This window comes from Prunus avium, chromosome 8, assembly GCF_965620075.1.
Source record: "Prunus avium chromosome 8, drPruAviu1.hap1.1, whole genome shotgun sequence".
NCBI lineage: Eukaryota > Viridiplantae > Streptophyta > Magnoliopsida > Rosales > Rosaceae > Prunus > Prunus avium.
Window position 1 is genome coordinate 3,793,309 of NC_142291.1, and position 27,040 is coordinate 3,820,348.

The window sequence follows — 27,040 nt, forward strand, 5'->3', positions numbered from 1 at the left end:
GAAGTTGGGTTTCCAACGGGTCAGATTTCAACCCGGTTCTACATGCACCCTCTTTTAAAAACTCACCGTTGGATGAAATCCAATGGCTCTAACATACCCCTCAAACAAACCCCTTATAACTTTCCCCTCACTATAGAAGCTCCCATTAGTCTGAGTCTCACCCTATTTTTTGGGCTGTGGGCTGGTCCGATATAATGGATGAGCTCAACCTGTTCCGTTGTGAAAAGGGTAGGAGTTCGGCCTTAACTTTTATGCTCCTGAGCAGCTTGGCCTGACCCGATAATTAAGTTAATAATAATATTTTTATAAACTAAACTAATATTAAATATAATCCCAAATAAAGTCCATAAATCCAACATAACTAAAACCCTAAATTAATTTAGTAGCCTAAATGAACCCTACCACCACCAACTGAAGAAGCATCGGCGCTGTCACACCCACCATCGCATAAAGTCTTGAAGCGAAAACAAAATTCATGACACATGGTTTCCAGCAATCTATCTAAGCATAAAAGCAAATAAATTTGTCAAACAAACAATCCTCGCAAAAAATAATTGGGTGATTTGCAACCAACTCCGTCAAATACGAGATAAAACTAAATTTAGAGAAGATGAACAGTATTAGAGAGTGAATTTTGGGAAAATAATTTGATTAAGGATATAGCCCAAAAGAGATGATGGGGAACTTCGATAAGCATGACCTGAAGAAATCAATACAAAAGGCTTCTTATTTAAAACATCCAAGAGACTTATTAACTAACCCAAAAGAAAACGGAAGAAGGAGAGGGGAGAAGGGTAGTGACGCTTCTTCCTCCCCCTCTATGGAGTGTTTTCTCTAGGAAGAAAGTGGAAGAGAGAGTGCTATGTTTTTTGGGTGGGTTTTTTTTTTGGTATAAGCTATAGTCTAAACTATAAGGAGAGATATTTTTTTTATACACACACAGTTATGATGCCATAGAAGGTCTGCAAGTCAAGACCATTTTTCACTCGACTAGACTATGTTGACTTGGGTTAAATTTGTTTAAGTTACCTTTACGGAAAACTTCAAATAGGGTTACCCGCTAAATTCCTAAAACCCCTATTCTACCTCTATAGCCGTTATCCCAGTAGTGACAAATTCGCGCCACCTTGTATTCCCGAAGACCCTATCAATTTGCAGGAGGAAGATGTTGGGGGCCAAGAGTCTGAGCAAGGCGGTGGTGCCGTCCTCTCTCATAGAGAATCCTTCTCCTGGTAGCCTCCAGTCCACTCGCCTCGCTCTCCATGTACTCCCCCAAACTCTATAACCCTAACCCTAACTCTTTGGCTTTCTCCAAAGTTCTTTTTTGGTTTTATCATGCAATTATAATTTCTTTGTCAGGTTAACGAGGACTGCTCTTCTTGTTGGGTCTACATCGCCTCCGGTTGCCAGATTTACAAACTCCAGGTATATGCCTGCATATCATAATTTGAGTCTTTTTGTTTTTGTTTCTATTATGGTTTTGAAAGTTGGATACTTGCTTATTTGTGTTTAAGTTTATTGTTGGTATAGTCTTCATGGTGGTGGAGCTCATATCTAGTACCAAATGATTCTTCAGAAAGGGTTATGAAAGAAGAATTATGCCAATTAGTGGGACTCTATAATTTGGGAGTTTTTGATTGCTTGTAGCTTTTAAATTTGAGAGGCATGTCTAAAATTTGATTTGGAAAATTTTGAAGAAACATGAGTAAGATAGCCAAGTTCAAGTGAGAAATGTTTGTTTATGTTCAATATGTATTAGACATTTACCAAAATGTAAGTATGACGTAATTTGTTCATATTACTAGTCAAAGTGTATGGTGGTTAGGCTAGAAGCTTTATTTTATTTATTTTCTTTGTTTTTACTAAGATTCCATTGGAAGATTCTCTGATCAGCGAAGGAAAAGAAAGCCTTCTGATCCCAGTACACACTGAGGTATGTGATCTCATGAATTCAATCACATTTATTCAGCAATGAGTATATTATGTGTTAATTGTGTCATCAACCCAATGAATCCTTGAAGGTTATGAACTCTTTGATGGTTAACCGCTGCCCTCATCGTTCAGAAATTCAGAGTATAGTTCTTGCTGAAACTGAGAGTAAGTGATTGTTGCAGTCAGGTTTCATTTTTTTGATTTGTTAGGTCGCGTTCTTTGGAATATTATCTTTTGACATTTTGTGTTGGTTGTCCTTGCCCATGACATCAATGTTAAATTTTGGGACCTAACATATATAAAAGAGATGAGCGTACATGGTACTTTTGCACATTACTCCTCGTCTTTGACCTCTTATTTTTTAAGGGTTTTGTGCACTTCTTTTATTATCCCAATTGAAGAGTGGTGGTAACATTTTGTGGAATAATTTCTTAGGCCTTTGACCATTTTGATGAAAGAGCATGACTAATTTGCACATTTTTATAGGATTAAATGTCAAACTTAGATGAGGACATTGGACAGAATTTGGCTTCTCAAAGTGTTTATCCGAATGCACAAAAGCCTTTTGAAAGTAGAAAATTTTATCTAGAGGCTGACTATCTCATTTCCGATAATGGAGAAAAGTCTTATGAAAATGTACAAATATCATTTCAGAATGGTTTTGGACATGTGCTCTTTTAAAGAAAAATAATAATGGTTTTGGACATTTGTGTAATTTACTTATAGTTTGCTATCTTGATATAAAAAAATGCAGGCACGGGCTATTCAATGTTGGGAACTGTTGATTCTTATGGTCACCTTATTGTATCTAAACTAGATACTACTGGTACAGGTGAAATTTTGTATTTAAGTTTTAATTTATGGTTCTATTCTTGTTCTGGGGATTTGTTGGTTTTGTGGAATGTATGCTCATAAATGGAAAGAAAAATGAAGTTGGTGGCCTCCCGGGGAGATGATTTATTATGAGTCCTATTCAACCAAATCTCTGCCTTAAATTTTCATAATTTTTGGAATAGTTAGCATACAGGTTTCTGCTTACCTTAAAATTGGAGAAATATTTTCTTATCTTTTTGGTGGGTTAATTTGCTTGGTTACCAATGGCATGCTGGTCTCAAGGATGCAGGCCACGCCTTTGGTTTCTTAAGTTGCTCTCACCTATCCGTTTTGTAATAAATTTTTTGAATTTTTTTTGTTTATGACTAAGAATTTCATTCACTCACATATAGGAATGTTAAATCACCCATCTTTCGAAATGATGATGCATAAAAGTGGGGTGTCTATTCATGGTTTGACTTGATTGTCCTTTTTCTGTTATTTTGTGCTGTAAGTGATCTTTGCCTAATTTAACCATTCTGTCTTTTAGGTTTCTTCAATACTTGTTTGTTTTATGTAACTTTAGTCTTATACTTTTATCTAAAAGTGACACTATTTTGAATCCACCTTATGAAACAAGAAATTAACCATAAATAAATAATGACACAAAAGATACTGACAGAAAGTATATTTTTCATGGAGACTCTGTAACTACACTTTGCTACTCTTGAGCAACTACCTAACTACCCTTTTTGAATTTCACCTACGAAAAGTAAAAAACAACTGAAAATGAGTAACCAGAATTGCTTAAATATGGAGTAGTACGTAGTTTAAGGCAAAAGGGACTTCCCATGAAACTTTAACCTCCCTTTCTCACTCATGAGTAAATAAATGCCTAAAATGCTTTAGCAGGAGGTAAAAAGAGTAACTACCCATTAATCATCTTGACATTGAGATAGTGTTACAAACCTGGAGCATGTGCAAGAGGCTAGTACAAAAAATGCCCAATGGTCATCAGACCAGATATTAAAATTTAAAATTCCCAATAGGGTTTACCAAATGCATCGGTTTTTTCTCCCCTTGTATATTGATTAGATACATTCTATGCATCATTTTACCAAGAAAGTTAGGCAGAATATTACACCATCAATTGAATTATGTGAAATGGTTTAAACTATGAGCAGATTTAATTTTTTGTTTGGCTTACTAATTGTAGGATTAACCTGTTAATTTCTCAGATGTAGAGAGGCTTACTTATTCAGTATTGCCTCGTGATTGTGGCATTGGAGAAAGTGGTTGGGCGGGGCTTTGCTTCAGTCCAACACAATGGTCTACGGTACTGAGTGCTTACTTTTATTTTTATGCTTAATCTGAACTTTTGCATTATGTTTCATCAGTGAGTAATCAGCTGAGAATACCATAGTTGAACCATGTTCACAAATATAATATGAAGTGCACTGTCTTCATTCTTGATATTCACTTTAATATATTGAACTCTGTTTGTATTAGATTTTATTTTCTAGTGTTTTAGTTGTTTCTCATTTACAATCAAAATGATTGAGATTTTAAGAGTCTTTTTCAAATGAAACCTTTTTTTTTAAGGTTATTCATTTGTCTGTAAAAACCTTTCATTGTCTTCTTAATTTCTTTTTCTTTTTTTTTCCAAAGGGGATTTTTTTTATTTGTGTACAAAACTTTTTTTGACACAGTTCCGGTGTCGTTAAGCTCTTGGAATTACAAATCAAAATCATTACAGTAATGATAATTTTTTTTGTATATAATTTTTTTATAAAAAAAAACAGATTTGGCATTGTAGGCCCAAGTGTTATTCAGGGAAGCTGAGTTTATAAGAGGCAAATGAAGTGCAGACTACTATGATTTTACATTATAAATAAAAGTTGGAAGGAAACTTTTATTAGTCATATGGAGATGTCATTCCTAACGAGAAACAGGACAGATCTGCTTTTGCCTGTCCCTTCCTTTCTGAACATTTAATTAACTCAATAATTCTTGGGAGACTATGATTTGTTCTCTGGTTAGATTTTCCTACCTGTACTTCTCTATCACTCGTAATCATCTCTTATTCCAGGCAGCTGTTGCACGTAGCTTCTGCAAAACCATTGATGTTTATGACCAAGACATCCATGTCAGGAAATTATGTACGTAAGTGTTACAGGTGGTGCTGGAATAGTTTTTTTGTTATTTCTTGTGGAAATTACCATCCCTGTCATTATTTAAAAAATAAATAAATAAATTCCATATAATTGCTACCCTTGTTGTGTCAAGAACCTAGAGAGTTTGAAGAAATCACTTCAGCTGGGAAATTCATAAATGCCATCTTCTGAGTCCTCAAAGGGAGATTGGTGCCACAAAACCAAAAGTCTATTGATCCCATACAGTCAATGCTAATGGATGCTTTTGCAACATCACATAATTTTATGGTGTTGTGCATTTGTGTTCAGCATTTATTATGAACTAATCAACAAACAGAAATCTTTGTGACCAATATTAATGATTATACATGATTTAATTGCAAAAAAATTTCCTGGCTTGAATTAAATCTTAAAATTTATTTTACACTTAACTACAATCAATGTGATGGTTTAATATGCTTTCTACCAAGCAAAGAAGCGCCGAAGTTTCCTCACCGTGATTTGTAATGTTTGGAAATGTAAAATATTATCATCTCTGGTTGTTTCTGGAACCGCCATATTGTCTCAATTTACTACTGCATATTATGCCAGGATGAAAACAAAAAATTAATTAGAGAATTGAAGGTGAAATCCCTCTTTTAGTCAATATTTGTTTTCTATATTTTGAAGAATTATTTTGTCATGAAAAGTTGTTGGCTATCCGGCTTGTATGACTAGTTAATGAAAAATATGTCTATGTAGATTGCATATGCGATTTGTGTGCACCTTGCCCAAAATTTTCATTTCACCTTAATGGCTGACTGATCACGGCTATATTCAATGTAGGTTCTGCAGCTATTCAGAAAACCTATATGCATTACCTAAGATCCTTATAGAGCTTTCAGTCAACTTGTGTTGCATTACTTTTATGTAAAAAGATCTTTGTGGACCTTTGTTGTTAACATAGCCATTTTACAGACTCTGGTACCCATCATCACTGAACTTCACAAAAAGTTCGCATTATGGGAACGAGGGCTCTATATTAGCAATCACAGAAGGTTCCCAGGTAGAACTTTTGTGCTTTTATGATTTTTAAGGTTTTCAAATGTTATCACGAACTTTATTTTTCAGTTATGCTTGAATTGCTCAGCTTCATCTATTGGAATAACTGTAGCTGACTATATGGGACTTGAGAATGAAAGAAAATGGTGGCTGTCTACAACGAATATGCGGTTCCCTTGGTGATGCGTTTTATGCTGTCTGCAGTTCTTCAACCGGGAATATTGCAGTTGGTGGAGCTGATCGTACAGTGACAATCTATGATCCTCGCAGGTTGGTACCATTTGGTTCAATATCATATCCAGGTTATTCAAGTTACTCTTGGTACTTTGATTCTTGTTGATTTAAGATTTTATGTTTTCCTCTTCAGAAGTTAAGGAAAAGAAATAGAGCATTAGTTTGTCTTTTTGTTTTTTCTTTTCCACTCTGCTAGGAACTGAGAACTGAAACCTGATATATGATCTGTTCATTTGATGTAGATGGTCAGCATTATCAAGATGGGTGCACTGCTCGAAATATGAGGTCAGTTTTAACCTATGCTGCCTTGTTTTTGTTTATGCTCCATTTTACAGTTATTTCTTTACATTTTCACTCAATTTTTTCTCCTTTTTACAGTGTTATTTTTTTGCTCTTTCATGTTGGTATATGTGCATTATTGTTACAATACCTAGCTTGCAACTATAGAAATTAGGAATCCACGTAGGTTTTATTGTCTGAAAAGGATCTCGGACTCCATATTCCTTGTTTTCTTCTCCATGTATCCACCCAATCATGGCTATAATATGCCCCTATGTGCACCATACATGACTTGCAAATAAGTTGAATTTGCAATCAACAAGAAATTTGATTCTCAGAAGTGATATAGAGTTTGTTAAAGTTATTGCAATGTCAAAACTAGTGACTGGTTTTGGTTTTTGGATTGGAATGATTAATGACAATGACTGGAACTTTTGAAAATGGATTACCTATGTTACATCTGCGAATGTCAGAAGTGTAGGATGCAAATCTCTTACCTGTAGACCTGACTGAAGGCCCGTTACCACCACATCATTCATGAATTGTTTGTATCCAGGGTAAAGAGTGCCATGGGTATGGTCGAATGCAGAGTTAATAGGCCGACGTTAATAGTTGACTCCAATCTTGAATAGAGTGAACTTCCACTCTGTTTTTTCAAGCTACACAATTTCCTTCTTGTTTCATTGTTTGTGTTATATATAGCTGCTGGAGATAACATTTTATCTGCAGATAACTGGGCTTGCATTCTCTTCAGTTGACTCCGACTATATCTACATACAAGGGGTTGACTATGAGGTGATTACGGGTTTTTTACTTAGTGGTAGTTAAGTTTTTTTACATGGTAATTTCATTTTCAGGTGAATTATTTTGCTTAACTCTAGTAGTTTATTTGTTTTAGTAATCACCTTAATTATTTTTAACAGATTGGTTGGATGCATTTATGTTGTTGTAAGGAAAAGTTAGTGTTCGTATTTTGTTATGAACACGAAGATTGTCCAAACTTCTGATTAGATGGTTCTTAAATTTTTCTGGTATTTATCTATCAGCCACCTAAGTGTGGAATCATGTTCACACATGTACACGCTGCTATAAATTGGATCATGATAAGACAAGGTATCTTTTAGGTTAGTCGTTCGTAAATAATTAGATGCTATCCAAATCTATCCTTGGGGAGCGGTGATACCATGGGCTCACTCTTCCCTACTTATTTTGCCACATTGGTTCTTGCTGTCCAACACAGTTAGTATGTAATAACTACATTGTACCAACTTCCTGGAAAAACAATGAGATCCATTCACTAACATATAGAAACTGTCATATATATTTAGTAATGTACTTTTCAGTTATATAATTATAACAATAATTGGAATACTAATAAAATCTATAGTTTGAAAGAAACCCAAAAATGGAGACAGCCAAAGCTCAGAACCAAGTCCTTCGTGGTTTTGGGCTTTCTAAGGGTGCCTAAGCAAATGGCCAAGGGAGCCCTAGGTGGCAACACCAGCCATGTCATCATGAAGATGAACCATAAGACACTCAGGGGTGACAAGCTTTATTTTCATGTGCGGGTCTGCTACAAAACGTTTTTATGATTAAGAGTTCTTCTGTAATACAAAACTGTTTTTAGTTTTTTAGCCAAGTTCTTTTAAAATTTAATAGAAGCATGAATGAAGTTACTTTGGTTCTTACTAGTTGACTTGTTACTCGCAATTCTCATTGCCCCACCTACAACTGTGTTTGCAGGTCTTTTGTGGACAGTGGAAAGATAGCAGCAAGGTATTTTCATTTAGAGGAGACTCAAACTGGCTTGGTTTTAGCAAGGTATTACTTCTTCTAATGTTTTGCATGGCATGTATGTAGACTACCCTTTCTTAGGCTAATTCTGTTGTCCTATCAATCAAAAGCTGAAATTGGTCGGATTACAACTTTATTAATTGTAAATAAACTTATAAATTTTTGTCTTCTGTTTAAAATTAAGTTAAAAGATCTGATGAAATTAACCAAACCAAATTAGAGGGAATTGGTTCTCAATTGGGACCAGCAGTTATCCTTGTTATTTACTCCGTGTTATAAAATTTAGGCAACCCACAGTCCGATATTGAGTTTGAGTTTGTGTTTGCAACGAAAATCCATATAGTATTTACTTTTTCAAGTTATGCTTAAATTATTGGTGTCTTTCTGCCAGCAAGCAAACATGTTTTTTAACCTGACCGAGGACATCCAGCAAGCAAAGAAAATCAATAAGTTCTTGGTCTACAATAAATAGCGCTCTTCTAGTCCATCCATACAAAGACAGCGTTGCTGTGCTATATTGTATAACTGCCTTTAAAAATCTCAAACTGTATATGTTATTGCAGTGCCAAAACAAGGATGTTCTAGGTGGATGGTGCGACTCGGGGAGTATCTTTGTGGCCGATGTTGTAGCGAAAGAAAGCGAAACAAGCATGCCGCAAGGTTTTGCCAATGGATTTCCCTAATGCTTTGTTCAACTGTCATCTCATCTGTATAAGATGACTTTCACTTTCGTGCAGTACAACAGAATTGTAATAGCACAACCATGCCCCCCATTAAGCAACGATGGATCGTGACTTCTTATGTATGGTTTAAGTTTTTCTTCCTTAAAAGGCATGGCCAAGTGTGAACCAAATCAAGTGTGTTACTGGAATATGAACTGTTTCTAAGTTGTTAAGTTAGGTCGATACAGATCAACGACTGATATTCACTCACTCACGTATGCACAGAGTGTATACACGGTGTGATTGCGGTGGAAGTAGGGCAGGGTCAAAAGCCCAGATCTAGAGCTTGGATCTTGTTTTTATTGTTTTTGTTTTTTGTAACTAGTTAAAGAGCTGTGGTGTGCATGTGGTCCTCTGTTTGAGATGAATGTGTCAAAAGTCAAGGGTCAAGATACCTGGCAAGGTTGACGGATACGGCGAATGGGCTAAGCTGCTGTCTGGTTGGGGGGCTTTTAGGGTATGGTTGGTCTGTGTTAGTTAGCCGACCTTCAAATATGAAAATGGGCCCCACCCAACCGTTTAGATCCTCAGCTCAGTCTCCATGAAACAGCTTTACCAGTTCCTAAAAAAGTCTCCCTTTTATATTTATCTACAAGTTGCAGAAAGATTAAAGTCTCCCTTTTATATTTATCTACAAGTTGATGAAAGAAAAAAATATATTAGCCGATTTTGGAGACAAAATTTCAAACATAAGGATTTTATTAAATATTAGATAGATAGTTTTTTAGATTTTTAATTCGTAAAATATAGGTGTTTGAAATTCCAAATTTTATGTAAGAGTTCGCAAGTTCTAATCCTCCCTCTCTCTCGTTCACACGAATAAAAATCTATTTCAAAAATCTTTTGTTTATTTAAGCTTACATTCTAGTCAAACTCAAATCCATCTTTTATAAACCATTCAACCCAAGTGGATGATAATTGATACTTGAATCGCATCATGAAGAATTTAAATCATAAGTGAATGGTATCACCAAGAATTCAAAATTAAAAAAAACAATTTGAAGTGAAAAAATTGTCTGTCTCTCTCTCAGCAACAGGAAGAAGAAGAAGAGTGCTTTTCCAAACATTTCGTGAATGGGCGCATATAATTTTGACCCTCCTTGATCAAAACGACATTAGCACACACGTCCCATTCCCCAACATCAAACTTATCTCTGGAAGCTATTGACTCTTCTTGATCTTGAGTTTGACCGAGTCTTGAGGCCCAAGAAAGAACTATATCAATGAAAATGAAAGTTACAAATTGTTTCTTCTTTTTTTTTTTTCTCTTTTTTTTAACATGTGCATAATTGTTTTATTTATTTATTTATAAAGCGATATTCTAATTATTTCAATGTACAAAAGGATAACCAAACTCATACGTAAAAGGGCAAACACACTGACTTAATCAACTAGATTAATCCACAACTGCATATGTGCCTAATTGTTGAAACAGATAATATTTAATTGGGCGAATGACGGGTTCTTTTCTTGGTTTTGGAAAAGGGAAAAAGGGGAAAAAAATATTGAGTTTTTCTTTTATTCTTTTGGGCAGAGAGACGTGTGAAAGAGCCAAACATGTACATTTCACACAAGTCAGTCCCCACGTAGTGGGCCATGGATATAATATATATATATATATATATAGAAATTCTCTTATGCGAACATCCGAATGTTATTATCGTGTGGAAGCCGTGTATTTTGTACTATCGCTCTTTGTTTTCCTACTTGTTTACAATAGGATCCGCATAATAATAACGTGCGGACATCCGGATAAGAGAATAACTGATATATATATATATATATATATATATATATATATATGAGATTCACTAATATAAAAGCTCAAATTATTATTTTTTTTAAAAAAACTCTATATGAAATGGACTTTATAAACACACTCAAATAATAAATTAATATTTCAAGGATTCGACCACAAATAATAATAAAATACTTCCTTTCTTATCATGTAAGTAAGAGCTTTTATATTCTTGTCATTATTAATGTGATGTGTAGAAGTTTTTTTGTGTATTTTTTATGAATTATTTTTGTATATCTGTCAAACTGTGATTCGTAAGAAGAAGACAAGCGGTATCCAAAATGATAATAATTTCCAGGACAGCAACTTGCAATTTAATACAATGGTCCACAAGTTGTGGCTCCGTCAGATCATAGGTCCACACCACACCACATGTGATATATCCATGGAAGAAGAGGTTCTAATTCGAAGGAGGCCTTTCCACATATGATGACTTAGTAGATTGTTTAGTCATTGGTCCTATGTTTTGTTTTGGTTTGTTGTTTCAAAAGCCCTATTAGTCAGCTTAACATAATTTAATTATGACTAATTTGTTTAACAAATTCACACATCAATTTATATGCAATTATTTGATTAACTCCTCACGTCACATCAACATATGCAACCATACAATGTATAAAGTTCTTGGGTGTGCCTATTTGAACCCAAATATTCCTCACTATATCCACCTTTTTAATGAAATATAGTTTTTCTAATTTATCCTAATATAAATTAATAATAAATAACATAATATTTAAAGCAAGAGACAAACTAACCACATTTTTTTTTAAATATATATATATCTATATCTATCCTCATCTCCTTCACCAATTTGCATATTTGAAAAATTGCACATAAAAAAGTAAAGGGAGCTGCATGAAGGCTAGAGGGGTCACCTCTACCATCACCCTGTTCTTCCTTTTCGCTATACCATTTTTCCTCTCAAGTTGTATTAATTTTTCCTCAACTTTAGTTATTACATTCGAGTGTAACACTTCTGTCATACATGTACGCACATATTTTTTAAATTACTTTCGTTTTCTGTAGATTTTTTGTAAAAATACGGTAAAATATTTTTAAAATCAAGAATAAATTATTAGATCATGTGTTAATAGTAAATTGTTTTTTAGAAATATTTATTACTTTGTATTGTATAATGGAATTGACATCTGTTTTTGTTCTTGAAAATTGGAAGCCATAACAAGTGGACCATTAAGCTATTAGTATTATTTTTTGGAAAGCATAGCTGGCTTTCTTCTTGGTGAATAAAATGGGCATGTCTTTTGTGAAGAACACTATTCACGATTTTTGTAATTGTGTCATGTGAAAAAAGTGATCAATTCCAAGAACCGGTTAGGATACGGCGATATGATGTTAACTTTTTCATGAAGATTTTCGAGATTCCAAATCTTAGCACAAATACAAAATTAGAGGAAGATGAAGTTTCTTGAAAATCAAGCATCCATCAACTTCTCTCAAAAATTACTATTACGAGATTATTAAATTACCAAAAACCCTTTTGTAATGAGTTGTGTTTTTCCTGATATAAGCGATATTGGGAGAGGGAGTACACATACTGATAATGTGTCATGAAAGTTCAAATCTGAGACCACTGATGAGGCTAGATCCCGTTGGCTTTATAAGCCTTAACTATACCTTGTTTGGTATTTTATCTTTAGTCCTCAAGTATGTTTCATGAAAAAAAAGGTAATAAGGATCTGGGTTCAAGTCTAGCATTCGTATCGCCTCTCTCAATAGAGAAGATACTAAAAAAAAGTAATAAGTAGAAAAAAAACCCATTATTTGTTTACCTTTTACTTTCCTCTAAGATGACATTACAAATTTGTATTATTATATAGTTTTACTTGTTTGATTTCTAATTAATTAATAATTTGTTTTTTTATACTTATCTAAATTTCACTTTCAATGTTTATAAAAGGAAACTAAAGCTATTATTGATGACGTTGGAGAAGAAAAAAACATCCATTTTATGCATTTTTTTCTACATTGTACATAATATATTTTAATATTCTGAATTATTTAACAAGATTGATGTGCATGTTATTTTGTTTTGTAGTAAACAAGATTGATGTAGTAGTAATTTATAATTGTATTTATACAGGGTTTGACTTGAACTATCATTTTCCAACCAGAGAAAAAAATAAAATATATAATATAAAATTAGGATGGAGCCAAAAAAAAAACTTGAAAAATATCTGAAGCCTGCCAAGTGCCAGGCTAGCTTAAGCCCAAATTATCAGTTTTGCAATCTCCAAGACGTAATTAAAATGGGATATTTGTCATTAAAACTTGAAAACAATGCCTCATTTGAAATAAATGTTTGTTTAGAGATTTAATGTCTTTGGATAATTGAGATTATTAAAATAAATATATAGATTTTCAGTGTCCCCTATCAATAATTTTCCTTTACTTTTGGAAAAAATAAAAAAATAAAAATTATATTCCCTTGTTGTGTGATATAATCTGCCCTAATTCAATGAAGAGGAGACCCAGTCAGATTAAAGTCCATGTCCTTGGAGAATGGGGAGCACCAAATCCACACGTGAACTGATTTTCTTTAATCAACTTGCCTAAAGAGATTCTCTTTGTAAAGTAATTTTTGTTTTTTTTCATAGGTAATTCTCTTTTAAAACATTTCTTTTTATAGGCCGAATATTTTCCTTTTTTTCTTCTTCTTGGAATGCATGGTCGGAATTATTATTTTACTGCCCCCAATATTAGGACGACTGTCGAAAGTCTCACCAATTTCACATGCCTTCTCAAGAAAGTACATAAATAGAAAAATCTTATCATCATTTAGCGTAGTGATGTAACTAAGACCAGTTGGCTAGGACAATAAGCTTATTGATTAAAAATTATCATTCATATGAAAAGTAAATATAGTATATAAATTGAGGGCCAGTTTGGCATTGCTGAGCTGTGAAAATAATCTCTGTCAGATTTGTTGTGAGAGAAATCAACTATAAGAGAAAGCAGTTTGGCATTTGGTAAACTTTTTGTTAAAAATGTTGTTGGTACTGATTTCTACATAATGAGAAAATGATTCTCGCATAATCATTAAACTCGGCGCCTTTTTAAAACTGATTCTCGCATAATCAGAAAATAAAAGCACCTCATTAGCTACTTTCCTTTATAATTTTTTCTCACAATAATTTTTAACAATAAGTGATTTTCTTATGGTTTACAAAACAGGCTGGCTTCTCAAAATTTTAAAAAAAATCACTTATCACCCCAAATAAGCAATGCCAAACGGGACATGAGTCATGGTACAAAATTCTTATGTTTCTTTCTTTGTACAATTAAATTCATCTCTTCATCTATATTTTTTAAAAAATTAAACCTTTTCTCGTAGACTATTATGAATATCTTGTTACTATATCGAGCCTGTTTTAAAAGTTAAACCTTAAAATTTGTTTAATGGTAGATCCTGTCCCTTTTGATGTTCACAATCTACTATTTACTTGAGCAGTTGACAGTGGTGCGGGACCCAGACAGCGAACAACGTACACACTGGACGGGAATTTGACACTTTCTTTTCTTCTACGAGAGAGGGACAATTTCGTCTGTTCATTTTTTAGAAAAGGACACACGTCATTCCCATCATCTCATCGGGCCCACATCCCTCGGGCCCCATCTCACTCCCTTTCTAGAAGGACCGGGTCAGTCAGTCAATCCCTCGCTCCACCTCCAATTTACGCGCCAACGAAGACCCAGCTGTACCGTCCACGTGTACACTCCCTCTGCACAACGACTTCGTCCTCATCCCCCACGTGGCACAACGTCAGCCCGTCCGTGCCCTCACCCTCGGCGAACAATAACACACAAGCCCCCCCACCAAGCCCAAAGTAACATGAAATCAACGGTCCAGATGCAACTTGATCTCAGATATCTGAGGAGAGAAAGATTAACGAAAAAAAGTAGGTAAATAAAGAAGTTAAAAGTTGGAGTTCCCAAATATATACATCGTGTTCAGTCCGTGTTTAGTTCGCGTTCAATAAACCTTGATTAGCAGAAAGTAAAGTAAAATTAATTACTGGGATTAAGTTTCCTAATTATGGTTTTTAAAAAAAATTCTTAATCTTATTTCTTCCCCAAACCCCAACCTCATCCCACCATAAAACGCGGCACTCTCTCTCCATTTCTATCTTACTCTCTCACCTTCTTCTTCTTCTTCTTCTTCCACCTCCATTAAAGCTCTCTAGGGCTCGCTTCAATCCAACCAACACCCAAAACCTGAAAACCAAAAACGATTGAATTTGAATTTTATAAATTTATCAATTGGGGGTTGTGTGATGTGAGAGAAGAATGCCAGCGACGGAATATCAAGGGTCGTCAGCTGGGTTCAACAATATTGGCCGTTCGATCTTCAGCCTCCGACGCGATCAATTTAATTCAATGGAAGCCCATAGCCATGGCGGTGGTCAAGGAGCTGTAGACCTCGACTCTTTCCAAACCCACGTCGCCGATTGCTTCTTCCATCTCTCCTCTTCCTCCCAAGACCTCCTCTCCCTCCAATGGCTCCGAGACCTCCTCGACGCCTTCCTCCAAATCCAGCAAGAATTCAAGAGCCTCCTCCTCTCCTCCATCAACAAGCCCCTCCTCTCCAAGCCAACCGTCGACCGCTTCCTCTCCGACTACTTCGAACGCAGCGTCAAGGCCCTCGACGTCTGCAACGCCATCCGCGACGGCATCGAGCAGGTGCGGCAGTGGCTCAAGCTCCTAGAAATCGTCCTGGTCGCCCTCGACCGCGACAGGACGCTCGGCGAGGGCCAATTTCGTAGAGCTAAGAAGGCGCTCGTCGACCTTGCCATCGCAATGCTCGATGACAAGGACTCCTCCAACACCACCCTGGCCCACAGGAACCGCTCCTTCGGCCGGAACAACCCGACAAAGGATCACCAGCATCACCAGCAGCACCGCTCGCTGGGCCACTTCCGATCTCTTTCCTGGAGCGTTTCTCGGTCGTGGTCGGCCGCGAGGCAGCTCCAGGCGATCGGAAATAATTTATACGCCCCGAAGCCGAACGAGATTGTCGCCTCCAACGGGCTCGCGCCCGCCGTTTTTACGGTGAATTCGGTTTTGCTGTTCGTAATGTGGGCCCTAGTGGCGGCGATCCCGTGCCAGGACAGGGGCTTGCAGGTGCATTTCACGGTGCCGAGGAGCTTCGCCTGGGCGGGGCCCATGCTTTCGCTGCACGAGCGGATTCTAGAGGAGTCGAAGCGGCGGGACCGGAGGAACGCCTGCGCACTGCTGAAGGAGATTCATCAGATTGAACGGTGCTCACGGCTAATCGGCGATCTCGCGGACTCGGTGCAGTTCCCGATCGCGGAGGAGAAGGAGAGGGAGGTGCGGCAGAGAGTGCAGGAATTGTCGAGCCTGTGTGAGGGGATTAAGGAGGGTTTGGATCCTCTGGAGCGGCAGGTCAGGGAGGTGTTCCATGGAATCGTGAAAAGCCGAACCGAGGGCATGGATTCTTTTGGAAGAACGAATGAATGAAGAAGATGAGAGCAATCAATTTTTGGATTTGGGGAAGAAGAAGGCGGCGGCGGCGGGGGCAATAAAATTTGGGTGAGGAGGAGATATGACTCTTTTTTTTCTTTTTCTCTTGTAATTTAATCAATGAAATCGATCAGCAATTACCATATATTGTGTATAGAAATTAGGATTATGCAAAGGAACCTACTTCTTGGAGGTTCATGTTTGCTGTTTTTCCTTCCTTTTTTTTTTACCCTTTTTATCTTTCTTTTGTTGCTTATTTATTTTGCCTTTGTATAATGAAATTTCTGAGCATGCATCTGGCTGCTGCCCTTTCTCATTTTCTGTTCAATTCTTACACAATTTTTCTTTCGATCTCGAATGCTTACCGATTACGACATAGGAATTTGGTATTTGAATTTGTGTGTGTATGAGATTGGAGGCTTCGTTGGGCGATTCGAATCGCTACATCAATGTACGAAACGAAATCATCGAAATGTCTGATAATGACTTACTCTCTATGAGGGGAGCAATCTTCTTTTGGCTTTCTTCGTCATTGGATTGCAATTACTTATATTTTGATTGATTGGTTAGTGCAAAGTGAGAAGACCCCGAAAGAAGAAAAAGAAATGTGCTGTTAATTGTTCTTGGAATTTTCTGCTTGCCATATTACAATAGTTAGCTTCAACCAGACACCGGACAGTCAGGCTCCAACTTTCTCTTTATGGACAGGTTGTTATCAATACTGCTTTTGACTTCCATATGCAGTTCTGTAAGGCTTAATGCATTCTGACCGTTGGTAAATTGCTTTACCATTTCTAGTGCAGCTGAGATTGATTGGTTTTTTTTTTTTTCATATTATTTATTCTGGTTCCCTCTCTTTTATTGCAGGAATTTGACTATGATTTGGTCATGTGAGGGCATCCATATTCTGACCTTGAAAGATGATGAAACCAGAATTTGAATTCTCTTCTGAAATTGACTGCAGGCTTCATTTTCATTTCTTGGTTTGTTTCCCGTTCTTGCCAAAGACAATACCCTCCTGATTACTTTGGACTTCAATTTTGCCCTCTAATGGTAACATATCCATAGTTCTCAAAGTGGCTTTTGCCTATTTGCCGCAGTGGGGGTGTAAATTTTTAAGCTCCCTGTTTGTTCAACATAGTCCTCTGCTCTTTCGAGCTTGCCTTCTTCCCTTTTGCCTCCCTCTATGTTCAGCCCTTGTATATTTAAGTTCCCTGTTGTCTTTCTCCGCCGTTTCGAAATTAGTATCTTCCTTATACAACCAAAATACTAGTTTTCCTACAGATGCTACTTGGTGTATGTGGTTCTGTTTGATCTCCACCTAAATGCAGCTCTGATACTTTGAAGCAGTCACATCTTGAAGTAGCTGGAACAGCAGGCGCTAAGCTAAGGTCAATCACCTGCCCGTGTGGGGGCGATTCCAGACTCTGCATCAACAGCCAGGATTCTCTCGAGTAGCGTTCTTCTAACCGGAATCCTCTGACTGTATACGTCCTTTGCCACCTATTTTGACTACACCAGATATTAGAGGCATGAGCTAATCTTGTGCTTGATTTGAGCCAATTGGAATTGGTCTTTGAAGATTGCATCAAAGCTATTGTTTAGTATATAATTTAGATACACAAAGTTTTTGCAGATCATCCATCGCTGTCTTATCCTCAATTAGGGTTAGGGTGAAGAGTGCAGTTGGTAGCTTATAACATCAAGCAACCAAGACTGCAGATTAGGCACGCAGCTTCTTCTTGCCCTACCTACCTCGTCAAAATGAGAGGCTTCCAGAGCAGTTGACCCCCCCTATTGGGAAAAAACTCATGGTGAGCTGTTGCTTCAATGTGGGCTTTAAATGCTAAAAGCTAATTCTTGTCTTTTCTTGGTTTGGAGCTTAAAATTCCATGTTATGTGTTGACAATGTTTTGCATTTTGGAAGGTGGATTAATGTAGAGATTCGTCATTTGCAAAGCTACCCTACATGGCTTCATGAGCTGTTAAGCCATTAATAATACCAATAGCTCTTCTTGCTTTTAATGTTCTAATTTCTGCAAGCCAATTTCTGGGACCAGACGTAATGGCACGTAAAACTGCCCAAATTCAATGCTGGCTAAGAGTTTGTGTGAAGCAAAGGGCTTAGCCAAGTTGGCTAGAGCGGATCTGCTTCCCACTCTGCACCCGAGTTCGAATCCCTCTTTCCTATCGCTCGTATAAATAAAAATAATAATAAGAAAGTCGCTTAAGCCTAAAAGTTTGTATAATTTTGATGTGTTTGGCATTTTATATCATGCCAATAAAGAAAATAAATAACAAGAGAAAGAAAAAAAAAGGGAAGGAGGCAAAAGACTTTTCTAATCTTGATGATGTTAGTTGAAGTGTGACAGATGTATAATATGCGTGTGCACGCCCTATTGAAAACCGAATACTTGTACCTTTCGCTTGGACCAGGGAATTCAAGACAAATAATGAATTTGAAAATTACAGAACTCAGAATAACGAGATTTAACATTAACATAATGGATCATAAGTAAAATTACAATCCAAAAAAAAGGTAAAGTTGAATATACAAGAGAGAGGGAGAGAGGGAGCTCTGAAACACAGAAGCTATCTTTTTCTAGTTCTAATCCTGTTAATTGCTACCATGACTAGGGAAACAATTAGTGCTGAACCTGCAATGATGAATGGAGAGCACAGCAGATTAGATTTTTCCAAACGAGGAGGCGTCTCCTCTAGATCATCACTTGATTTCTCAACTTCCTTCTCTTTCATGTGTTCTTCATTGGTTCCTGCTTCTTGAATTTCATTTCCATGGCTTCCTTCTCCTTTGACAGGTTCTTGCTTTTGCAGCTGAGCAACATCTCCTTCTGTAGTCTCTATCTGTTGAGCTTGAGCTTCTTGTTGTGTGGTTATTGTATCTCCTGTAGGTTTTGATGAGTCACTGCTCTCTCGTCTACTATGAACGTCATCCTCCAACCCTTCTGCTTCTGCACCAGTTCTTCCAATTTGAGTTGCCTGAGTTTCTTGTGATGGCTTAGCAACTTCTTGACTTACTTGAGTGCTTTTATCTTCCTTCATTGTCTCTTTAGCATCCTCACTCTTTGGCACCTTATAATCAGTTACAATTTGTTCTGTGCCTAATTCCTTTCTAGCAACCGTCTCTTTCTCAACACCATCAGCTTCTTCAATCTTCGCAATCCTTGCCATTTTTGGCTCTTCCCTATTTTTCGATACAGACTTTTCTGTCTCTTGCATACTCTGTATCTTTGAAGCTCTAGCTTCTTCCTGATTTTTTCCCCCACTCATGTCCTTCCCAAGAACTCCATCAGCTACAATTTCTTTCTTGGACCCCTCTTCATCAACTTCTTTTCCCTTGATCCGGCGATTTTCTTCCATTTTCTTTTTCTCAGCCTCACCAAATTCTACCTCAACTTTCCCCCTAGAACCATCTTTTTCAGGAACCTCTTCAGCTGCAGGTTGTGCCATCTGCTGTGTGTCTAGTCCTTTATCCACCCCATCATCTTTCACTTCCTCAATCTCAACCTCTTGAATACCTTTCTCCGATTTTGGCATGACGATGGTGAGAGTTGATTCGTGTTCCTTAAACTTGGCCTTGATTCGATCCAAAACCACTCCATCCGGAATCCGAAAGACTTTTCTGAAACTCCCTATCTCCACCTCTTTCTTGTACATCATCCATCCTATCATCACCTTCTCTTGAACTGGCTTTTTCCCACTAATGGCAATCTGAGTCCCATCTTCATTTATGTCAATTTCAATATGCTGTCTTCTATAACCTACATTTATCCAAAGAAAGTTTTAAAAAAAATGCTGGCATACACACACACACATACACAGAACAAATATTGAGGAATAATTGAAAATGATATTAACCTTTGAGATGACCAGTGAGGACGAAGGTAGTTTCGGTTTCTTTTGATACGAAATGAGGATCGGAATTGTCTTTGGCAATCCGAAAGTTGGCAGAAGAAACATGATCATCCATGGTATGGGTGACCTTGAGTCTCAATTCTAGATCCATTGGTTGGGGTTGATTTTCTTACAGAAATCAATTTTAGGAACTCCAAAATTTAAACTATTCAAAGGGGTAGCGGAATGTGCACGCGTGAGAGGGGAATGTTAATAGAGCCCATATTGTCTTTTATTGAGCATATGAAACAAAGCACATATTCATTGCTTCCTTATATGGCATTCTTGAAGGCGTTTAGGACGGTTTAAATCCACTGCTTTCCGAAATGTGGGTTGCCTTGGCGGGAAGTTAACGGCTCTATGTTTGATACCAAAATGAAGTTCAAGCCATGCGTGTTCATATTCAACCTGTGTACAGCGGCTCAGCTAGCCTAACCATCTCTGCCCTAAACTTGTGCAATGCCGGCGTACTTTTCGGTTGCATTTTGGGCCTAGCCGAAATATGCGTGTTCATATTAACTGCTGTCCTAATCAATCCAAATTCTGATTTTTCAGGTATTAAATTCCGGATTTTAACGAGAAACTCAAGCCAGTTTTGATTCTTTTTGTGTTACTAAATGTAAAAAACGTGTGTCATGTTAGTAAACTTCGCCCAAATCGCACAATTTATACTCCTTTGAACTTTGAATCAATCAAATGAATTTTAGTGCCTGACAAAAGAAAGAGATTGAAGTTCAAGACTGCTTTTCTACACTCCCTCAAGCTCAACCCGAGGCGTTTCGTTTAAGGATATGAAAAGAAAGGAAGGAAAACAAGGGACATAGTCAAAAGTTAACAAAAAAAGGTTTGTCACATTGAGAATTATTACTGAAACAAGTTATACTCCCAGAATAGAGTCTACCAGAAAAGGCTTCATCATTGCATTGCATCTGTAATTCTCTTCAGGGCAACAGCATAATCATTTATTTCATCATGTGAATATCAATTAAACTTGAATTCTATGTAGTTCTTCTTCTGTTCACCCTAAGTTGAGAGGTAAGGTAAGGGAGGCACTATGCCCACCACTTATCCAGCCATAGGCAAACATTGAGTTGTTCAGATTCTAAATATTTTCTTTAAATTTTTCATTAAAAAAAATATTTTTCTTGGAAATTTATATGGAGAAATGGATCATTTTTCTTGAAGTTTATATGGAGAAATGGATCACAGGTCATGAGAGTGATTCAAATGGTTCAAAACATCATTCATTTTCATGTTGTGGGGATCCAAAGTGCATACCTCAACAACCAGCCTACCAAATTGCTTTAGGTACCAATCTGCGGGGATCACTTTAGTCAATTGATTGCTTTATGACTTTCAAATTTTAAATTCTTCCCCAAAAAACAAAAAAACTGAAAGAAGCAGAAGAGGAAAAGAGCAGGATAAAGTAGAAAAAAGAGAGAGTAGCAATTGATTGCATGCCAAAATTAAAGGAGCAAAAGTGGTAATGATTTCCAAAGTAGGGACTAAGAGCATCTCAATACATGGTATAATAATCACCACTCTTAAAGTTACTTTAGACTCAAACACCACACTGCCTCTCTGCTCTGCCTGATCAAGATTTACCCTACACCAGATTTACTTTACTTACACATATTACAAACCATCTCTCTCTCTCTCTCTCTCTCTCTCTCTTCTTCCTTCCCTTTTTACAGCAGCAGGAAAAAAACCACACAAAATAGAGCCATTTCCATTTGAAGAGCAAATAACCCCACCAACACCTGCAGTTTCCACCCACAGTCAGTACAAAAGAAACCCAATCAACATCCCATCAAAACTCAAACGTAAAAAAAGTAAAAATAGGACATTTACACAACATTTTTCATTATTAACTGCATATAGATTTACATTTTCATGTATGTAACCATATGTGCGTACTTCATTATTATGTACTGTGCTAAACTTACAAATGAACAAATTTAATGAGATCAAGAACCTATAATCAATAACTTTACACATACAATACTAATCGAAATTTGAACATCTAACTCAAAATCAATTAACAACGAATGAATCATCCAATCGAAAATTAATAAAAGAGAAAATTGAGGTACCTGCCCATGGTGGCCAGAGGTTGGTAAAGGGCGTATTGTAGCAGAGTCAACTTCACCAGTAGGCAGAGGAACTGCAGGGTTACTGTTAATAAATGGCATGCCGCCACCACCACCTTTGTCTGGTACAGCCACTGAAGAACTCACGCTTGGTTGTGGGCTGGGAGAGAAGGAAACTTGGCGAGGGTGGAATGGCCATGGATATGCTGGAGAAGATGACACTGCTCCTCCTCCACCAGAGATTGGTGTTGGGGAAGCCATTGGAGGAAGCTGTGGAGAAGTTGTTGTTGAACTTGAACTTCCTGGTGGTGCTGCTGCTGAAGAAGAGGAGGAGACTCTGATAGCCAGCTTTTGGGTCTCTTGGCATGTTTTGAGCATAGAGCCATTGTTGAAGGCAAAGTAGAAGAAACCAGGGCGTGATGGGTGCCACTTTTGCAAATGTAACAAGAATTTTAGTTAGAAAGCTCAAATATTTTAGACAATTATGACATACCCAGATGGAAACTACTTCTTTTAAGAATTTTCTTGAAAACCCAAGTTCAAAACAGAGTAAATTGAACTATTTCTCAGGAAAAATCAGAAAAAAGAAAAAGAAAAAAAAAAGAAGGTTTTGTGAGTGTGTGTTTGAGAGAGAGAGAGAGAGAGAGAGAGAGAGAGAGAGAGAGAGAGAGATACCGTGAAGGAGGTGGAGTCAGGTTTGTTAAGAAGTGTGGCTTGAGTGAAATTGCAGAGATTGAAGGCTTTTTGGTTCTGGAAAATGTAGAGGTTGTGCTGATACTTGTGCTTAAAAACTGAAATACTCAAGACAAAAAGTGTTAGAAGGCAACCTAAGTAAAACAATGCTTAATTAATTCAACCAAAAATAAATAAAAGTTTGAAGTTCTTGAATTTGTTGGGGTTTTTTCTTTTCAGTTTGAAGTACTTACTGATGGAGTCTCCTACATGAACAGTGGGATTTTTCCACTCTGAAACCCCATCTACTAGTATTGTGGTGGAGTGAGAATGCTGGAAGAGAAAAGAGAGAAAACACAGGAAGATGAGCATGGAGAGCTTCATCTTCAGCTTCTCTTTTGATTTGTTTTTTTTTGTGACAGCAAAATATTAGATTAGACAGAGGCTTTGGTCCTTTGTAGCCTTGCTATCCCTGCCTCCTGCCTGCTTCTGGGTTTTTGACAAAGAAAAAAGGGTTTTTGAAAAATGTGAAAAGAGAACTGTGAGAGGAGGAGAGTGGCATAGAGACTGTTAAAATGTCAGTGGTGCTTAGCTTTTTCATGGGAAGAGTATGAATGGATGACAGACATAAATGTTGGAGATTGTGTGGTGTGTTTCTCATTATTTTATACAGTTAAAGGTTGAATCATTTTGTTGGTAGAAAAATTTTACCCTTAAAGAATAAAGCTTTTAAGAATTATATATGATTAAAAAAGGAAAAGTTTGAGAAGTGATTATGAGAAGTTTGGGTGGCTCTGATTGTTGATGATGGGCATTATTATTCTAAAATGATTAGCTCAGTGATTATCAACCTGCAGTCTACATTTTCAATCCAAATAAACTAATGTCTTGGGGGGTGAGGGAATGGAAATCACTTTCTTTTATGAGGCCCTTTTTAAATTTTTATTTATTTATCCATAAATAATGTAATTAGGCTCATACTTTGATGCATAAAATAATGTTAAGGGAATAAAATCTTTAAAGTCTCATTCTTTTCCTTCTTTTTATCTCCTCCTCCTCCTCCTTTCCCCAAATTATATAGTTGTGGTGAGAATGGAGGACCAGAGAGATGTGAGAATCCTCTTCTTGGCCTCTGGCAAAGCCAACAGCAATCTGCCATGTTATAAAGACAAACGGAAAGCAACTTCTCCTTACCACAATTATCAGAGCTTTTGGAGGCTTGGTAAACTCAAACTGTCATCAATTCAAACACCCTACTTTTTCAATTTCTAATCTTTTGAACTCCAAAATATACAAAACCAACAAGGAATTTGTAGCTCCACTGAAGAGAACATTTACTCCCACTGTAACTAAAACTTAAAATCAGCAGGATCTCTCTAAAGTGAGAGCAAAACTTCAGTGAGTTGTTCTTATTGCGTAGACGTGCTAAGTGACAGTATAATTCAATTAAAATGGAACATGCATTTAAATTTTGGACACATCATCATCTTTTAACTTAATTGTTTTGCCATTCAGTAGTGTCTCATGAAAAACCCTACAAAAGTTTTGGTTTCCATGTGTTGTGGTCATCAATCACAATGTAGTTTGAGAAGTGACAATAGTACCATTTAAAAGTTGCTAATAATTCATTATTATTGCTTCAAGTACATTGCATTTCATACAAGAATGTGACGTGAGTTTTTGAAAAAAAAAAAATACAAGTGGTATTACGAGAATGAGATTATAAACATAAGAACTCGAATCCAAAGATGATTACTTTTAATTATTTGAGCTACAAATTTCTTAATATTATATTTAATTTAATACAAATTGCATAGAAAGAAGAGGAGCGGCGTGGAGGCAGAGAGAGCAACACCTGCCTGCAAAAGCAAACCTTAAATTTGATTTGTATTTGTCGATGAGGCCAGTGGGCCAATTCCTACTGATGTTAGCCAAAGGACGCAAAGCTACAATAGCACTGGGCAGGGGACTGCAAGACAAACACAACGCAGAGCTTCGAAAGGATAAAAGAGAAAATTACAAATAACTAAGACCCAAAACACAGTAAAAACAAACCTCTAAATAATTAAATATTTGCAAGACAATATCGAAAACATACCCCATAATTTCATATTTACGAGTAAAACACCATGAGGTGAAGGAATGAAAATAATAAGAGAAAAAAAATCCTCAATCAGTTTACTATTTTTTTTGTTCTCTATCAGCTCAGCTCAACCAGTTTTTCTTTGAAACTGTTTTTATTTTTTATTTTTATTTAATACAAGCGATAGTTTGAATTATGATGCTAAATGTCATTTTTCACTCGACTAGACCCTATTGACACTTGCTTTCAAGTTATTAATTTTGGATTACAAGGATGGGAGATCGGTTTTGTGATGTTAAAAGTTTCTAAATTAAACATAGGGAAATAAGAAATACTTTTTTTAAAAGATAAATGAAATAAGAAGTGACAGGGGCAAGGAATAAATAGATGAATCAAAATTAAGAAAATTAAAATCATTTTCAATAGTGTAGGGCAGAGCATTTGGAAATGTAACATACTTCATCTCAACCATGGTAAAACCTACTCCTATTTAGAGATGATGAATGCTTAAAAGAGACCCAGGAAAAAAAAATATATATATTTGTCAGTAGTTTTATTAATTCTAATTCTTTAGAGCCACTCTAGCCTAACTCAACTGGTCTTTGGGTCAGTAGTCTTCCTCTCTTGGGTGCGAATTCTTTTTACTTGAACCTCTTTGTGCCTGCGCGCCTTTGTGGATCTATGTTATGTTAGTCTATTTTTTTTCAGAAATAAAAGAAAAAAACTAGGCATTTGACTTGGTCTTTGGGAGCAAGGCCCATTCTAAAATATTTTTCTTGTACTAGGAGGGTTTCAAGTAAAATGAATTTAAATTTGTGGGGTTGAGCCTGGATGTATTGATGAATCTCTTGTAATGATGTGACATGCCAATTCTGCTCCTTGCCTATTAATTCGTCTAACGCCATTTGCGTGATGAAGAAATGCCCTGTCTACACTCACGAGGATGAGCCTCTGCATTTTATGTATTGCATTTGGTTCATGAACTTGAGCACATAGAGTAGATGTCAAATCTTATTCTGACTAATAATGAACAAGGATATTCATTGACAAGCACCAGCATTCTCCGCGTGATGACGCGATCGAGAAAGACAAAAGTAAACAAACACACAACAACTCAATAATGTGATCGAGAAAGATAAAAGTAAACAAACACACAACGACTCAAATAGTTTGAAGCCAACTCTCCCTCATCTACTTCTCTTATCTGCTAATTCTTTGTATTTATCTATGCTATAGTTATCCTTTGCCTTTGTATTATCATTTACATGCTGATAAGACGTTTGTTTTTATCACAACATTGTACATTGTTTGTTATTATATGAGAACAAAATTCTTCACAAAATGTTGTCTTACATAAAATGGGCTTATCTACTTTATTCCAAAAAACACAAAATCACATACTTGATTTCTTGGAGTTGGATTTGTTACGGACTTTGGTGGTCCCACAATCAGCTAATTTTCTGATAATATTTGCACTAATTTTTTCTTAGGTAGTCTGGGGTAGCTAGCTAGGTTTGGGTTAGATTAATGGTGATAAGTTGGAAGTTCCTGTTGTGTTGTATATCAATGTCATTAAAAGACTGGAATTTAATTTTCTTAAGCACTTTCAATATAAACATATACAAGAAGGTTGCTAGCATACAATGAGATAACTTCTAGCTTCATTATCAAACAGCAATTCTTTCCTCGGGTTTAGACACTTCTTCTACTTCAACCTTGAAGGGTATTGTTGCTCTCAGAGCCTTCGTACTTGTACCAATTTGCACACACCAGAAAGTAGTGGCTCCTAGAGCAGCAATCAAGTAATAGAAGTAATCCAATCTTCCCCAATTTCGAGTTGCAGTCCCCTCAGTCGTCCGGTGAACTATGCTGATTAACAAGCTACCATTTCAGTGCCAAGATTTGGTTACCAAACTAACTGCCAAACCAATTGCATGAGTGACCTGTACAGGCTTTAACCTAAGACCTCAAATTTTACATGTTATCAGAAAAGAAACGACGGAAATTATTGGGAA

General features: G+C 36.6%; 4 protein-coding genes across 5 annotated transcripts; 2 read left to right on the plus strand and 2 right to left on the minus strand.

Moving 5' to 3' along the window:
• Positions 1–1,032: 1,032 nt before the first annotated feature.
• On the plus strand, positions 1,033–9,573 carry LOC110762108 (uncharacterized). Of its 2 annotated transcripts, XM_021964714.2 has the most exons (13): positions 1,038–1,264; positions 1,360–1,425; positions 1,868–1,933; positions 2,022–2,097; positions 2,687–2,764; positions 3,984–4,081; positions 4,835–4,908; positions 5,856–5,943; positions 6,052–6,209; positions 6,416–6,458; positions 7,182–7,247; positions 8,196–8,273; positions 8,810–9,573. In XM_021964714.2, the coding sequence occupies exons 1-13, from the start codon at positions 1,166–1,168 to the stop codon at positions 8,927–8,929; spliced, it is 1,110 nt and encodes a 369-aa protein (XP_021820406.1). In that variant the 5' UTR covers positions 1,038–1,165; the 3' UTR covers positions 8,930–9,573. The 2 variants fall into 2 exon arrangements, with proteins under 2 accessions (XP_088101042.1, XP_021820406.1); XM_088244916.1 differs by lacking the exon at positions 7,182–7,247 and having other exon boundaries at positions 1,033–1,264.
• A 5,287-nt stretch (positions 9,574–14,860) lies between these two features.
• LOC110762122 (protein BYPASS1-LIKE-like) lies at positions 14,861–16,581 on the plus strand. Its single transcript, XM_021964724.2, has one exon. It carries the CDS (start codon positions 15,072–15,074, stop codon positions 16,260–16,262), a length of 1,191 nt encoding a protein of 396 aa, XP_021820416.1. The 5' UTR covers positions 14,861–15,071; the 3' UTR covers positions 16,263–16,581.
• A 2,159-nt stretch (positions 16,582–18,740) lies between these two features.
• On the minus strand, positions 18,741–20,433 carry LOC110762132 (uncharacterized). The gene is made up of 2 exons (XM_021964737.2): positions 20,145–20,433; positions 18,741–20,047 (listed from the first exon to the last, which is right to left on the minus strand). The coding sequence occupies exons 1-2, from the start codon at positions 20,290–20,292 to the stop codon at positions 18,858–18,860; spliced, it is 1,338 nt and encodes a 445-aa protein (XP_021820429.2). The 5' UTR covers positions 20,293–20,433; the 3' UTR covers positions 18,741–18,857.
• A 1,200-nt stretch (positions 20,434–21,633) lies between these two features.
• Positions 21,634–23,569, minus strand: LOC110762110 (Cupredoxin superfamily protein). Its single transcript, XM_021964715.2, has 4 exons — positions 23,197–23,569; positions 22,946–23,061; positions 22,274–22,699; positions 21,634–21,940 (listed from the first exon to the last, which is right to left on the minus strand). The coding sequence occupies exons 1-4, from the start codon at positions 23,324–23,326 to the stop codon at positions 21,869–21,871; spliced, it is 744 nt and encodes a 247-aa protein (XP_021820407.2). The 5' UTR covers positions 23,327–23,569; the 3' UTR covers positions 21,634–21,868.
• Between the last annotated feature and the right edge of the window lie 3,471 nt (positions 23,570–27,040).